This window comes from Rhinichthys klamathensis, unplaced genomic scaffold (genome assembly GCF_029890125.1).
Source record: "Rhinichthys klamathensis goyatoka isolate OS25496 unplaced genomic scaffold, OSU_Roscu_1.1 h1tg000390l_1, whole genome shotgun sequence".
In the NCBI taxonomy this organism is placed as follows: domain Eukaryota; kingdom Metazoa; phylum Chordata; class Actinopteri; order Cypriniformes; family Leuciscidae; genus Rhinichthys; species Rhinichthys klamathensis.
In genome coordinates, this window is record NW_026606893.1 from 481,532 (window position 1) to 498,222 (window position 16,691).

The 16,691-nt window shown below is 39.1% G+C and overlaps 1 protein-coding gene across 2 annotated transcripts in view; it reads left to right on the top strand.

Annotated features, from left to right (window-relative positions):
- mdfi (MyoD family inhibitor) overlaps positions 1-16,691 on the top strand; it is a 47,252-nt gene that overhangs the window by 27,090 nt on the left and 3,471 nt on the right. The window contains exon 3 of one of the 2 annotated variants that reach the window (XM_056234134.1): positions 3,147-3,284. In XM_056234134.1, the coding sequence (XP_056090109.1) occupies positions 3,147-3,284 (138 nt within the window). Of the gene's footprint in view, positions 1-3,143; positions 3,285-16,691 lie in introns of both variants that reach the window. The other variant, XM_056234133.1, reaches the window with a different exon arrangement.

Below are 16,691 nucleotides of genomic sequence, written 5' to 3' on the forward strand. Positions count from 1 at the left end.
GTCAGCGAGGTGGCACTGGCTGCTTCCATAGTTGGTCAGATCATTATGTGATGATAGACAGGGCGGAAGCAATTGCAAGTGCAAAGTGAAGTTTATTCACAGTATAAACTCTCAGAACAGTAGTCAAGCAGACTGAAGACAACTCTCTCAGGAACCAGGCGAAAGTCCAGTCAGCAAACACAGCCAGCAGGAGAGCGTGACGCAGGGACTGAGACGGGCAGATGGGTGCAGGTGGTGAGAATGCTGAGGTGAGAGTCCAGTGGTGCGAGGCAGAGAAGCAATCCAAACGTCAGAAACAGGAAACACGAGGAGAACGAGAACACAGGAACTAGACGTGGGAAGCTTCAACAACGATCTGACAAACACAAGACGAAAGACAGAGCATTAAATAGGTGACTGAATAGTCTACAGCTGTTGCTGATGATGGCAAATCAGCAGTAACGCCCACACGAAACAATCAGCGCACACGAGACACACAAACACACAAGACCAGAATGAGACAGTGGATCTAACAACCGTGACAATGACTCTGTGTTTGCTAAAGTCATCAGTTTGCATTATTTCAACATATTTTTTTAAAGAATAGCCTACTTATATTTTTATTTTTATATTTTATTATAGCTACTTACATTTATTCTAATTATATTTTACTTATAATAGGCTTCTAATATTGATTACTTTATGCTTATTTTTAAATCAATAAAAAATCACTTCTGGCATACATTTAAATTGACGCCTGCCATGGTGTTTCTTATTTGTCGTCTCTGATTTAGATGCGTGTCCTCAGCCGATGCGACGTACCGCTTAAGGGGGTCATGAACTGGATTATTTTATTATTTTATAATTTTTCCTGGGGTGCCATTATAATGTTCGTATGATTTTTACCTCAATTTTTCCTAATTTAGAAATAAAGGCATTTTTCCTACCCTGAAGCATGTCATTTCTGTGACATTAGTGCCACCTAGCGGAATTACAAAAATACAGCATATTTTATCCCTTTCGCGCCTGACTCAAATCAAACACAACTCAACTGCTTTTACGGTGCTTGTGAAGGCATCAACAGGTAAATGTAGGCTAGTTTTAATCAAAGGTCAAATATATTAATATATTATATAAAAAACTTTAGCTTTGTTGCTATGTGTCCTAGCCTAAACCCATCCAACGTATCTGCACCAGGTTTATTTTTGACATAAAGCGCACCCAGCATACCCGGTTAAAGTCACCGCTCGCCACTGATATATTGACTGAGAAAAACACATCTAATGTAATGACTTATCTCATGCTCAAAGTTCTTTTTAGGCTCACACATTCTCTGCTGTGGTTAGAGGTTAAGTTTTGAGACTTTTGCTGCTGTTATTGTGACTTTTTCTGCTCCGTCAGCAGCTGCTTCCAGATGTGAACTTACCAATTCCAGCTCCATTATTACTACACAACACATACAGGATATAAGGCCTTGGGGTCTGCACAGCAACACAGGATGCTTTCAGACCTCAGTAGGCAAAGTATCAGGGGATATTTCTTCTGCTAGCATTAAGTGTTGCAAACACTTTTATTTGTCGTTGAGGAGGAGAGAATGTTGACGTTTCTGTGTGCTCAGACCCTGACAATTTGTCTGTTGTTGGAGTTTTGGTTAAGGAAATGGGGGGTGGAGGGTAAGCCCCTCATGAGTCGTCTTATTTGCCTGCTAGTGCTCAGAGGTGAAAGAGTTTAGTAGAGAAAATAAATAAGGCCATCTAGTTACGATGCTGTCAGCAGCTAGATCTGTCTGATGCTGATAGGTCAATATTCCTGTCACTCAAACTCTTTTATTTCTTTCTCATTCTGGCTCTCTTTCTCACTAAGGTCTAGGGAACTTTTATTTTATGTTCAAAAACGACATATTTTTTTTGAAAATCGACTAGTCTGTGGTCTAATAGTCTATTGTCTGAATAACTAATTGGTCTTATTTGGTTGGATTTGGGTTCATCCTGGATAGATGTTTCTCAAGGTGCGTTTACAATGCATTGTCCTAAAGGCTGATTTATACTTCTGCGTCGGACCTACGCCGGAGCCTCTACGTTATAGACTACACGTTGGTTTTCATTTATACTTCTGCGTCGTTGTCCGCATGACGCGCAATTACACATGCAGAGGGAGCATGTGAAACTCAGGGCGCGGTTCTAGCAAACCAATCACAGCGCTTGCTTCCACGTAGAATTGACGCGTTGTTACATTTTTGGAGAGGTGCACGTCAGGGTACGCCGAAGAAGGGTACGCGCGCTACACACAGCCTACGACGTAGCTACAGCGTGAGTTCGACGCAGAAGTATAAATTGGGCTTAAGACGTCCATTTGAATGCTGTACCTGCTATGGAGATAAAAAAGATGTAACTTTTCTGAGAGGGTTTTACCATGCAAACTGCCTAATAATCATTCATTGAATGACTAATCAACTAATATGCCATCTAGACTCATCCCTGCTAAGGTCATTTCTCTAAAAAGCGATCCTCTTGTCCACAAAATTACGAGATAAGGAAAAAAGGAATAAAAATCCCTCAACAGAATCACACAAAAAAGGTAGAAACTGGAGTCTGCCAAGATAAAAGGCAAAGAGTCACTAAAGGAAATAAACAGAGCAATGGACTGATGTTCCACAAGAGATGCTGTGTGTTTATCAGACAGCCAGTAAAGCCCAGCTGGCTTCCATTTGGGTAGGTATGGGACAGAGGCCAGGAAGGAGCAAAGCTCAGTTGTACTCAACACAGCTAAACACAGCGCTTCTCCTCGCTAAGACCCAGTCCTGACCCTCTTTGATGTCATGCTGCTCTAGCCTTCTCAGACAGTCCTGTATAATTACCAGGCCACATAATAAGACCACTTGGCTCCAGCGCTAACTTATAAAACATACACACACACACACACACACACACAAACACATGCTGCTGACCACATGAATGCGCTTTCACAGATACGTGAGCACAGCACACCAACTGATGATCTAGCAAAATAGCTGATGCAAATATAAACACAAACTGAGCATCCATATCGTACTGTTGTTGCATCAAGATACTTTAAAAATGAATCTGAAAGCAATGCTTTGTGTAATCTCTGTGTAACTTTTATTTTCATTCTCTCTCCTCTGTGTTTGTGTTTTTTGGCCTCAGAAGGGAATGAAACCGGTGAGCAGACAGCACAGAATTCAAACACTCCACCCATGGAAAAGACAGGAGATGTGGAGAATGGCAACAACAACAACAGCCTGTCCCAACCAGACCTCACCAGCACTCCTGGCAAAAGCATAATATGTAAGCATGAAACAATTGGACTACATTAGCCAGCAGCCCTTCACAATTTGTTTGTGCTTGGTATATCTGTTACGTTATGGAAACTAATGAAATGATGAGGAAACTAGGACTGATGACACTGGCTAGAGGGACTGAGAAAGGGACTAGTCGACTCTGTTATAAAATAATTAGGTGAACTTGGGGTTGTCAGTTAAATCATGTGTTTGTATTGCAGGTTTAAAGGGGTCATATAATGATACATGCACTTTTACAAGTTGATTGTACTAAAATGTGTGTTGGCAGTGCCTGTACACAACCATCATATAATGATAAAAATCCATCCAGTGTTTTTGTTTTAATCTCCTTATATGTTTTCCCCTGCCTCAAATTGAGCCGTTCGATTTTGTGACGTCACACGGTCGGAAGCCCTTCCCACGATTGTTGATTGACTGCTGCGTTTCAACACAGACCCGCCCTCGCTCGTGAGGGAGCTGTCAATCATAGTCTGCGCGGACCAGCACGGTCATTGTTGATATGCTGGAGCTGTCTATGAGCAGAATGGCGTCTAAGCGATTGTGGTGTTCTGTTCTTGGGTGTAATAACGAACACAGCGGTCATTTTAATGTTCCTAAATCCGAACCGCTGAAGACGCAGTGGCTGAGTTTGTTTTCGAAGGGAATATTCCCCACGAGCAACGTCAATGCGTTCATGTTTGCGCGAATCATTTCACACCAGACTGCTTTATAAACGAGGGTCAGTATAAAGCCGGTTTTGCTAAGAAGCTGCTCGTGAAAAAAGGATCGGTACCAACTATTCGTGTTCCTGCTGAACCTCTAGAACAACTGAAGTGAGTGTAACGTTTCATTAAACTTTATATTAATATTTATATTAATCTTTGCAAATCGCTAGCTGCACGCTTCACAATGAATGCGTCTAAGGTTTACACTCAGGGTACATTACGGCATGTTTTCTATGTATGATGTTCTCAATATAATTCATAATCCCACGTTTATTCTGAACAACGCATTATGGTTATTGTATTATAAACGGTGTACGCACAGAACAGAGAGGCGGGGTGAGCAAAGCTCATTATCATTTAAAGTCATATGCACTGAAACGGCGTGCTGAAAACAGAGCTGTTTTTGACCAAGTAAAATAAGTGTTTTCTTACAATACTAATGAGAATTTTTAATTAAAGTATATTACAATCTTTTAATTTAGACCCTAAAGAATCATACTAGCTTGTACAAAAATGGCATTATATGACCCCTTTAATAGGACATGAAATTATGTGGAGAATTGGATGAGGGGCCAGATTCAAGAAAATCTTTTTAAGAAAGAAGTTAAAAAAAGAAGTTTTGTAACAATTATTCAAAAGTTCTTAAGAATTTCTGAAATCATTTCTTAACATAGTTTTTTTTCTTAAGAAGAAAATTACAGGCTTTGATGTTATCTGATTGTAGAGCGGTTCTTGACGAAGACTCGCAGATCAACTCAATAAAAATCACCTCAAAGGCGGCCTTTTTGTGCTGCCTGCAGATTATCATAAGAATCCTAATAAGCATGCACACTTTCTTTGCTTATTCTTAACTTTGGAGATTTAAATAAAGGTCATCCTGTCAATGATTACAATGATTTATAAAAAGATTCCTTTCAAGAATTTGAATTCCTCTTAAGTTTTGTCTTACTGTGCGTTCACACCGGACGCGAATAGCGCGTCAAATTCGCGTCTACCGCGTCTAGTTTGACGCTTGACCACTTTGTGTTAATTCGCGTGTCAATGGCGAAATTGACGCGCGTAACAACAAAAGTTTGAAGCGAAATTTACGCGCGTCAGAGGCGAAATCCGGAGGCGAAAGTTTCGAAACCCGTTGGCGGCCATCTTTTTAGATGTTTATCGAGCATTAGCATTAGCATTATTCGAGAGAGTCACCGCTCGTATATGCTCTGGAGAGCAGAAACAGCTGCGTAGGGGACATCGTCGCTGTACTCGGGTCCACCAGAACCTCCGGAGGGTTTCAAGAGTTTCACAATTTGCTCCAGGAGCTAGGTTTGGTGGACCTAATGGTGAGGATGCTGACGAGGACAGCGTAGGCCGTATAAGCCCTCGGCCTCGAGTGGTCTATGCCTGTCGAGCCCGCGCTCTACAGCCCGGCGCGAGGTTCACCCTCATCCGCATCCACCTAATCTGTCATTTATTTTTGTTTTGATAATAAACGAAGCCAGCCTCCAAAAGTGATTAATCTGTCCTGTGATTTTTTTCTCTCTCTCACACATCACTGTCCAGACACTAACTTATATGTTGGTTGTCTTTACATTATAATAATATTTCATATAATCTAGATATGGAATAAATAGCATTCAATACAAAATGAATATGTCTCATATATTGAAATCAAGTTTTATGTGATAAAATATTTGCTTTGTTGTGCATTAGAACCACAGTCATATATTACAAAATAATTTATTGAAGCATCCAGATACTTCACCACGTGACAGCAGCAAGCAGCTAGGCTCCTGATTGGTTAACGCGGCGCGAATTGACGCAGAAGTTCAGATTTTTCAACTCGGGCGGCAGACGCGAATTCGCGTCAAACGCGTGAATGCACAAATAGCACTAACTAAATCATTCGCGCGTAACGCGCTTAACGCGCCAGACGCTCAATTCGCGCGAACTTGACGCGCGAATGAGGCGTATTCGCGTCTACCGCGCCGCGCTCTACGCCTCATTCGCGCCGCAGGAATTTTTTACGCGCGTAACGCGTCTTTGCATTGACTTAACATTGAAATCACTCGCGCCTGACGCGCTATTCGCGTCCGGTGTGAACGCACCATTAAGAAAAAAGATTAAAAAAAACATTAAGTTTTTCTCAAGAAAATAAGAAGAAAATTACCTAGATGAGAGCCTCGGCACAATATGTCAGTGTATGTACACAAACCTTCCTGACTGATCAAAAAATCTGTACCGGTGCTGAGTCCGTAGTGTGTCTCTGAGTGTGTGTAGATGTAGACTGGGTGTGTACTAGTCAGTAGGCTGTGACTAAGTCCTCTGACTAAGGGATAGATTGTGGATATGTCCTCCTGTCATTGACTCACCAGTCCCCTCTGGGACAGCATATCCACCCATAACCTGAAATAACTACGTACACATGAGCACACTGACTATTCACACACTCAGCTGTGTTTGTGTTTATCTACAGCTCAGTGTATTAAGTACATTACTAAAACAGTACAGTAAAAAAAAAATGCAGGGTTTAACAAATATTGGTGTAAGAACCCGGATATAGATTCACTTTGGCAGGAAAGTGAATGGCACAGGCTCTCCTCGTGTCAGCTGAAGTTGGTTAAGAGGTGCGTGAAATGGCCCACACTTGCTTTATTTAACAACTGAGATTTTATATTTTTGGAGGTAGCTGCTATTGTTGTGATGTTGCCTTGGCAACAGTGCCAGGTGAATTATAGCACTGTGCTTTTGGCAGTCAACGCCAGCTTTCTTACTGCCGTCCAAAGCATATATTGGTGATTGTGTTACATAGTCTTTCAGCCTACATTTCACATTAAACATGGGCTTTTGGATTTGTATGATGTCAATTTATTTGAAGTGTAATAGGACTGAGTGGCATATACCATACCATGCAATGGTAGAAATATGTGACCGGTGGCGATTTAGCTATAACGTGGTAGATATATGCTCAGTCCGGATGTAAGACTGATCAAACATGGATGGTGCAAAAATGCACAGCAGAACATGTCCCAAAACAAGTCAAAATGAGGAAGAATTTGTTCTTAAGAGGTGTTGAAAAAGCATTTTTCTTAAATGGATCTCTGATAAACTGCCGACAGTGGCAGAGTGGCATAAAGTAATATTTGGTTTTCTTTCACTGCAATATATTACCTACTGGTCAAAAGTGAAATGGATATATTTTATCAGACATGGACCCCCTTTTATTTTGTATATAGGTACTAGGATTTCACGTATACTTTTTACAAATCCTTGGCAGGCCAACATGAATTTCATGAATCATTATTTATTTATTTATTTATTTATGATAACGTGTCTATAATTAATGTTGGAATGTACTTGTTGATCTGTGGTCACTGTTCTATTGTTTTATGTTAAAGTAAAGAAGAATAAGAATGAAAAAGAGGTGTCAAATTTAATTTTGTTGCTTACATGGATACCGTTCAAAAGTTTGGGCTTGGTAAGATTTTTTTAAGGTCTCTAGTGCTCACCAAGGATGCATTTATTTGATCAAAAATACAGTAAAACAGTAATACTGTGAAATATTATTACAATAAAAAAACTGTTTTCCATTTTAATATATTTTAAAATGTAATTTATTCCACTGAATTTTCAGCAGTATTTACTCGTCTTTCACGTGATCCTTTAGAAATCAAATCATTCTAATATGTTGATTTGGTGCTGATTAATACTTTTGTGGAAACTGTGATTTAATTTAATTTCAGGACTCATTGATCAGAAGAACGGCATTTATTATAAATATTTATCTTTTTTAACATTGTCTTTTCTGTCACTTTTGATCAATTTAATGCATCCATGCCAAATAAAATGTATTTCTTTTTTTTTTTTTTATCTTACTGTTCCAAAACCAATATTTCACATTTGCATTTAAACTCAAAGGTGTGATATAGGACGCAGTATGAAAAATTTTCCGTCTATTTCCATGGATGGCTTACAGTTTTTTTCAATCGCTAACAAGCGCTTACCCATACTTCAGATACTTTTTCTAAACTCTTAACACAGACTCACACCTACAAAACACAATTGGCCAAATGGTTCATTTTCTTCCCAAAAACACATTTTGTTAAATATATACTAACTCTTCATTTCAAAATAGAACACATCTTTCTCTGTACACACTAACTTTACCAAAACACTGAAAATCTGTCTCAAAATGAAATTATTCTGTCAAAGAATAACACTTGTTTTCACTTCACATGGTACATGCAGTCAATCAAAGTACACCAGGTTTCAAAATAATAAATAATATATAAAATAATAATAATAAATTTCTTGGTTGGGAACTGTATGTCCACATGTACAGTAATGTTCACATTCAAAAGCATTCTAGTAAAAAGCAAATCAGTTTTTTCCCTTTACTGTTTACAACAGGAGGTACAGTAGAAACACGGTATGAAAGAACATAAACAGTTTTACAGTATTGCTTACAAAAAAGCACAAAATTACTGTATCTAAACTCTGCGATCTTCAGGGTTAGGCCACATGTTTTCATCAAATATTGCACTTCTGCACCTCTCACTGCACCTCTCACTGCACATCTCACTGCACCTCTCACTGCATCTCTCACTGCTCCTGCTATTCTCCCTGGGCCCCTTGCTCTTACTCTTCCTTGTCCAGACATTACAGTGTTTGTCTTTTTCTGTTTCTGTTTCCAAAAACATCACTCCTCAAAGTCCTAATTTTACTGTATAAGTGTCAATGTAATAGAAAAAAATTGGGTAATTTTGGGTTGGCCCAATTTACCCAACATAAATCAGCTGTGTGTCAATTATTCAATTGTTTTTTTATTATTTTGCTGATATATATTGTTTTTGGAACTGATATCATTGCAAAAGCAGAGGTTTTTACACTGTATCTAAGGTTTGGAATATTGTTTTTGCTATTGTGGGATGGTGTGTGTTAACATTCGCAAATACTACAAAAACAATCCATAATTTTGTTGGGAGGTATAACTTGTCTGTTAAGAAAATGTAAGCATTGTGGAAATGTGTTCACTGACTGCATATTGTGTGAAAACGACATGAAATGTGTGAATGGTATGGCCACAATAGACCGATGCTGTGCTAATTGTGTTTAGAGTTTTGAAAATGTGACTACTGGTTGGACAAACGCTTGTTAGCGACTGAAAAAAACTGTAATACAAGCTTCTTTAGAAGACGTCATGAAAGCCCTAACTTAGCCTCACAATACTGGTACTTTTACCAGTTATAGCTGGAAAGAAAACTGACAGTGACTTCCCATAAGTGTTATTCCATGATAGAATAAATAGATCCGTGCAGGACCCCTACGAGACTGTCACAGCCGTCAGTGTGTTTGCATACAGTCACAGGTTATGAGAAACTTTCTGAGAGAAAGTATGCTAAGGACAGGCCCTCACTGTGTGTGCGCGGTAGGTGAGGTCGTGCTCTGGTTGTCCAGTCCGAGCCCGTGGGCTGACACATTCCAGACACCTACTGCTGCTTATTTACAGGAATAATTGTGCTGGGGCGGCTGCACCCGGGCTCTGCTGCTATTTCCTCTCTCACCTTCAGTTCCTCCTAAAGACCCTGACAGCACATCTGAGCATGCAACAAGCTAGACGTTATCTTGCAGGAAACCAAGGCACAGACTAAAAACAAAATGGGTTGCAGTGACTGGAATTCTTGGGGAGACTTTAAGAGCGGAAAGGCTTGTAACATGATCTCATTGCCTATTCACAGTCTAGCAACAATTAATTATGTTCAGGTAAATTGAATGGTCTTGAAGCCATGCGTTTACATCGACCATGTTTGGATGTTGACTTCTCATATGGCAATGATACTGAAAGTGTAGCTCATGTTAGCTCACTTCCACAAATCTGTCACACCTTTAGTGTGAGATTTGGTGTGACGGAACAACATTACCTGTCTAAAAGTTCCCAGTAATGAGCTGGCCGGAGTGCAATGGAGCCTCTCTACAGGCTGATTCATGTAAATGCTTGGCCAGAGCGTTTACGACCCCGTGAAGACCCAGTGTTCCGCGTCAGTAAGAAGAAAACATAAAAAGGAGATTATGCATCCTGCATTTCTTGGCTGTTCGTCCTCTGCACATTTTTTAAAAATGCCCATAAAAATGGCAGCATTACGATTGCATAACAGAACGGACAAAATGTACAGCTCCATCCCAACTTTTTCCCTGCAAACGTGTCTCCCTCGACGCGTCTGGTTTTATTTGCAGATGGACCCGTGAGATGTGCCTATTTGGGACTCGTAAAATGTTAAACACTATTGCATCGTCAGGTTTAAAAAGGATTGTGCAATCCTTTATGGATCCATGTGTGCTTTGAGGCTGGCGTTTTTTTATATATATATTTTTTAATATATATATATATAAAAATCTACAATTTCTGCTTCTCGACAGTGATGTAGCAAGTAAATTTTTTTGCTGACAAGCAGAAATCAGTGACTTTTGTTGAAAACAGAAGTGTGAAGATTTAGCCAGGTCCAAATGCTCCAGCTCAGGCCAATGATGTCATGGATGTTGCAAGCGTGTCTAGACTGAATGCCTTTGACAGGCTGTGAGAGTGCAGAAAGGGCTGTTAAATTCACTTTCCTACTTTGGACTTGTGTCTAGTGTGAGTGAGAAGTGAAAAAGAGAGTGAGAACATGGGTTCAGGTTCAGGTCCTCTAGCAGAGTCTGTTTTGATGTCATGTTACTATAGATTGCTTTTACAAAACCATTTGTTGCTTGCATTTTAAAAAATGCTCACTCCCACAGCTTGCTGTTTTTTGGCATAAAAAGGTTAATACTTATCTAGAATTTCCAACATTATCTAGTTATAGTATCTAGTTTACTTTCCAACATTTGCATTAAAATATACTTAATTAAAGCTGTGGTTAATGTATTGAAGGCCTTGCAGAAAATCTGACATTGACATATTCATACTTTGCAGTCACGTGACTACCATGGATACCTGGCGGGCAACAAATGGGTATTTTCAACGTAGAGTCCTGTAGTTCCAGGTCTTATGGGTCTTTTAGTAGCTATCAAGTCTGTTAGCGAGCTAGCTGCATAACTATGGACTAGAAATAGGATTAACTCCAAGGTAGCTAAATTGTGTAAAGCAGACAAGGTTTTTTAAGATAATCGAGCAGTAATAATTCCTCCGTAAATAAGATCTAGCTCTACTGTTGGGTCATCTCTGGTTCTCATTGAAAACCATAGATATCACAAACCTCAAAACACCAACTTTTGTATATTAAAACTGGTGACGTCAAGATCCTTGATTAGTTTACTGGGTTTCGTTGCTGGAGAACGACGTTCTTGCCCGCCAGCCAGTACTTGTGACGTCACGTGCAAAGTATGAATAGCGTCGTTGCGCTTCGGGTGACCCGAGTTCGAGTCCCGGATCGTTGATTTTTCCTTATCCTATCTATCTATCTATCTATCTATCTATCTATCTATCTATCTATCTATCTATCTATCTATCTATCTATCTATCTATCTATCTATCTATCTATCTATCTATCTATCTATCTATCTATCTATCTATCTATCTATCTATCTATCTATCTATCTATCTATCTATCTATCTATCACTTTCTATACTGTCCTATCATGATAAAAGGCAAAAATGCCCCCCAAAAAGAAAGCCCTTCAATAATTAGGATGATTTCACCAATAAGATGCAAAAAAACAATGTAATTAAAGGACACTGGCCATATACTGTAAATACAGGGAAACCAGCTTCTGAGATGAAGAGATGGCTTGATAAGAATTGAATTTGGTCAGAGAATAGTCTCATTGCGTATCCCACATCTCTCAGTCCCGTTCTGGCCTTTTCAGTGATTTTTTTTCAGCTTCAGCTGGACTTAAAGCTCAGTTCCTGTCTCACTCATCGCATCATCTATTATCAGAGTTCAGAGGGGCCGGCATCAGGGGAAATAAACGTCTTAAAGGAAGAGGGGGAAATGCTGGCTTAAATTACAGCTTTAAAATTCTCTGATTAGAGTCTTCATCGCTGGAGATTGTCATTGAAATGAGCTCAGGCAGAACGGGATTAAAGACTACTTGGTCTCTCTTGTGAACCTACTGTGTGCTTCTTTTTTTTCTTCTTTTTTTTTGATGCCACCCTGTAAAATCTGGCTCTGCTTCTCAAAGAGCCGTATCATTTATCCCTTGCCACATTTTCAGCTTAGACATCCTTGTTTAGAAAGTAGGGGATTTCCATCTAACTGGTGTGAAGATATGGTGCTTTCATTTGCACCATCTGTCCTACACATTTTTCAGTTAAGTCTTCAGCTGAACATTTCTAAGAAAAGATAATCATGTATGCGTTTAATAGTTTGTTGCTCTTGGAGATTTCATGTGTTTGTGTTTTCATTTTGTATTAATGAGAAATTGCTGACTCACTGGCTTCTGTGGCCCTGTATGTTTAAAGCAGAAGGTGGTGTTACTCACAGCTGTTTGGGGCAGTGAGGGACTTTAAATGAGGTGTTACGGGAAGCCTGGGGCCCTGGGCAGGGAATTTAAAATGAGATAATGCATCTGATGTCTGGGGGTCTCTTAGGGGCCATGAGAGGCTTGTGTTCAAATAATATGGGTCCTGAGTGATTCTTATCTAGACCCCTAAAACAACGTGACATCTCAGGACTAACTTGTGCATTTTAGACGAAGACAGAATAGGTGATGCTGAGAGCTGTTGGTCCATGTGCTATATAGATGATTTTGGATTAATTATTATTTTAGGAAAGAAATAACACTTATATTTCCTTTGTGCAGTAGATTAATAGAAAATACATTTTAAATGTTATATTTTAAATAACAAATATTTAAATATCATAAATGTATATTTTTTAGAAATATTAAAAATATATAGTTTATATGATTCACACCTTGTCTGTTGTTCACACCAACAGATGATGTCAGACTTCAGTGTAATACATAAACATGAATGAATTTAGCAGCAGAAGACATTCAGTAAGCTGCTTCTTCTAAATAATTGTTTCCCCTTTGATTTACTTCCTGTCATTTGTCATCAGCTTCACACTCACATTTACTTCTTGACACACTCTGCCCATCTCTCCCTTTTTTCTGGTGTTATGTGATTTTTGGATACATGATAAATTATACAAAATATTGTTTTTTTTGTATCGATTTACTCACAACCTAGCAATGACTTAATTCTTAATCATTCTGACTAAGTTTGTCTGTAAAAGCATATATGTCAGCTTTGAAATGTTTGTGAGTATGTCACATGAGTGTATGCATGTTTATGCACTTTATTTTGGATGCTAGACCACAAAACATGTCATAGTTTTGCCCACTGATTCTCAGCCGAGAAACTTCTGGCTTCTGTAGAAATTTCTGTCTTTCTGGCAGATGCCCAGGAGACCGGCTGACGCTGCCTGTTTACTGCTCTAAACACAAATGCACACAATGAAAGTAACATCCCTGATTCAAAAACTGCAGCACAGGAAAACACAAATGCCCCATGTTATTATGGATTTAATTCCTGACCACCAACTATGCCCACCCCCCCCAAAAAAAGCCCTGTGGTCTTTGAATATGTTTACACCCTTTAACCGCGTGTGCACTTTTATTTGGGTCAAAAAAGTTTGAAATGCTGTGGGTGTAACTCAAGCAGTGTACAATACAGTGCTGTTCTGAGAGCCACTAATGCTTCTATTTAACCTTGAAATAGACCCTTTAAATGTAAGTTTGGATGAGTCACAAGTGAAAACAATGTTTTTCTGTGAAGCCACTTCTTTAAGATTGTCAAGACTTAAGTTTTAATCTTTCTCGAAAATGTTTACTTTATCATTCGCTGGATTTGAAAAACCATTCTGTTATTTTCTAACAAGCTACACTCACCTAAAGGATTATTAGGAACACCTGTTCAATTTCTCATTAATGCAATTATCTAATCAACCAATCACAATCACATCAGTTGCTTCAATGCATTTAGGGGTGTGGTCCTGGTCAAGACAATCTCCTGAACTCCAAACTGAATGTCAGAATGGGAAAGAAAGGTGATTTAAGCAATTATGAGTGTGGCATGGTTGTTGGTGCCAGACGGGCCGGTCTGAGTATTTCACAATCTGCTCAGTTACTGGGATTTTCACGCACAACCATTTCTAGGGTTTACAAAGAATGTTGTGAAAAGGGAAAAACATCCAGTATGCGGCAGTCCTGTGGGCGAAAATGCCTTGTTGATGCTAGAGGTCAGAGGAGAATGGGCCGACTGATTCAAGCTGATAGAAGAGCAACTTTGACTGAAATAACCACTCGTTACAACCGAGGTATGCAGCAAAGCATTTGTGAAGCCACAACACGCACAACCTTGAGGCGGATGGGCTACAACAGCAGAAGACCCCACCGGGTACCACTCATCTCCACTACAAATAGGAAAAAGAGGCTACAATTTGCAAGAGCTCACCAAAATTGGACTGTTGAAGACTGGAAAAATGTTGCCTGGTCTGATGAGTCTCGATTTCTGTTGAGACATTCAGATGGTAGAGTCAGAATTTGGCGTAAACAGAATGAGAACATGGATCCATCATGCCTTGTTACCACTGTGCAGGCTGGTGGTGGTGGTGTAATGGTGTGGGGGATGTTTTCTTGGCACACTTTAGGCCCCTTAGTGCCAATTGGACATCGTTTAAATGCCACGGCCTACCTGAGCATTGTTTCTGACCATGTCCATCCCTTTATGGCCACCATGTACCCATCCTCTGATGGCTACTTCCAGCAGGATAATGCACCATGTCACAAAGCTCGAATCATTTCAAATTGGTTTCTTGAACATGACAATGAGTTCACTGTACTAAAATGGCCCCCACAGTCACCAGATCTCAACCCAATAGAGCATCTTTGGGATGTGGTGGAACGGGAGCTTCGTGCCCTGGATGTGCATCCCACAAATCTCCATCAACTGCAAGATGCTATCCTATCAATATGGGCCAGCATTTCTAAAGAATGCTTTCAGCACCTTGTTGAATCAATGCCACATAGAATTAAGGCAGTTCTGAAGTCGAAAGGGGGTCAAACACAGTATTAGTATGGTGTTCCTAATAATCCTTTAGGTGAGTGTATATTGTTCATCTTCTCATTGAGCTATTTTGTTTAAAGATACCGTCTTACACTTACAAAAGAGTCAGACTTTCATTTCATGCTGTAGCTTTCATCAAGTACTTTACATTCTGACATTTAACACTGTCTTTATGCTTTGTGGTGATAAAATCATTTTGAGTTTAAGTGCAACTTATTTGACTTTGTAGACAGTCCTACAACAATATCCAGGTATTTATTGAATACTACTAAGTGGAACTACAAAGGCATTGTACCTTGATTTAGAAAATAAAGTGCAAATGTATTTTGAACTGTGATATTTTTTTATATACCAAAGTAGTATTTGGTTAATAATATTTAATAATATTAATAATATAATTGGACACCATATTAGGAGTATCAAAATTTGTGTACCGTAATCTCTGTGATTTGCTAGCATTTCTTGTAAAGAGATGCACATGCACTGCTGGGATTCTGTGTTTAAAGACATGGTCTTGTGGTTCCTAGTAAACACATTATGTATTAGTGGACATAAATTCATATATACACTACTGTTCAAAAGTTTGGGTTCGGTAAGAGTTTTTAATATTTTTGAAAGAAGTCTCTTATGTTCAACAAGGCTGCATTTCTTTGAAAAATACAGTAAAACAATTTAAATCTATTTTAAAATGTAATTTATTCCTGTGATGGCAAAGCTAAGTTTTCAGCATCAGTGTCACATAATTCAGAAATCATTCTAGTTTGCTGATATGGTGCACAATAAATATTTCGTATTTTTATCAATATTGAAAACTGTTTTTTCTGCTTAATATATATATATATATATATTTTTTTTTACATATAGTTACATTTCTGAGTTCAAATTCCTTTCTGTCAACAGCATTTATTTGAAATAGAAATCTTTTGTGAGATTACTAATGTCTTTACTGTCACTTTTGAGTCATTTAATGCACCCTTTTTGAATAGAAGTATTAATTTATTTTTGTTTAAAAATCTCATTGAAATTAGATTCTCATAAAGAATCACACATCACAGCTTCAAAATGTCAGATGTAAATCCAGGGCAAACTGTAGCGGTTTCTGAAGGGCTGATCCTCCAACAAGAGCTGGCAAACTCAAGATCATACACATTAATGCCTGACAAACAATGGGGGTGGAAGTTCATTATAAACACCCCGCCAATCTAACACCGAACATATGGACACAAGGGTGATGATGTTTACCCGATGGAAAGAAGGAACTGGCTTTTAGTCTTTTCATAGACTCTGACTTTTAATGCACTTCATGTAAAGTTTTCTTTTTCCCCCCTTAATAACAAACTGAACATCTGGAGTAAAGTTTGAAACGGCAAAATATCCAATCAGAGCGTATTTGCTCGGCCAGGGTCCAACACCAGCACACTGTGGGCATGTGTCCGCTCAGCCATTATCTAATGTAGCTGATTGCCAGTTCTGTCTTCTAGACCTTCGAGCGTCAGACTCTGTGAATAGAACGAGGTGTGTTTGTGTATGTTTTTCCTGGACTATACAGAGTCCACATGTCTCCACATGGGCACCAGACCTCTTCATATGAACTCTCGCTCTTTTCTTTTTCTCATTTCTCATGACCTGAAACGTGCGTTAAAGTCAAGAAAATGTT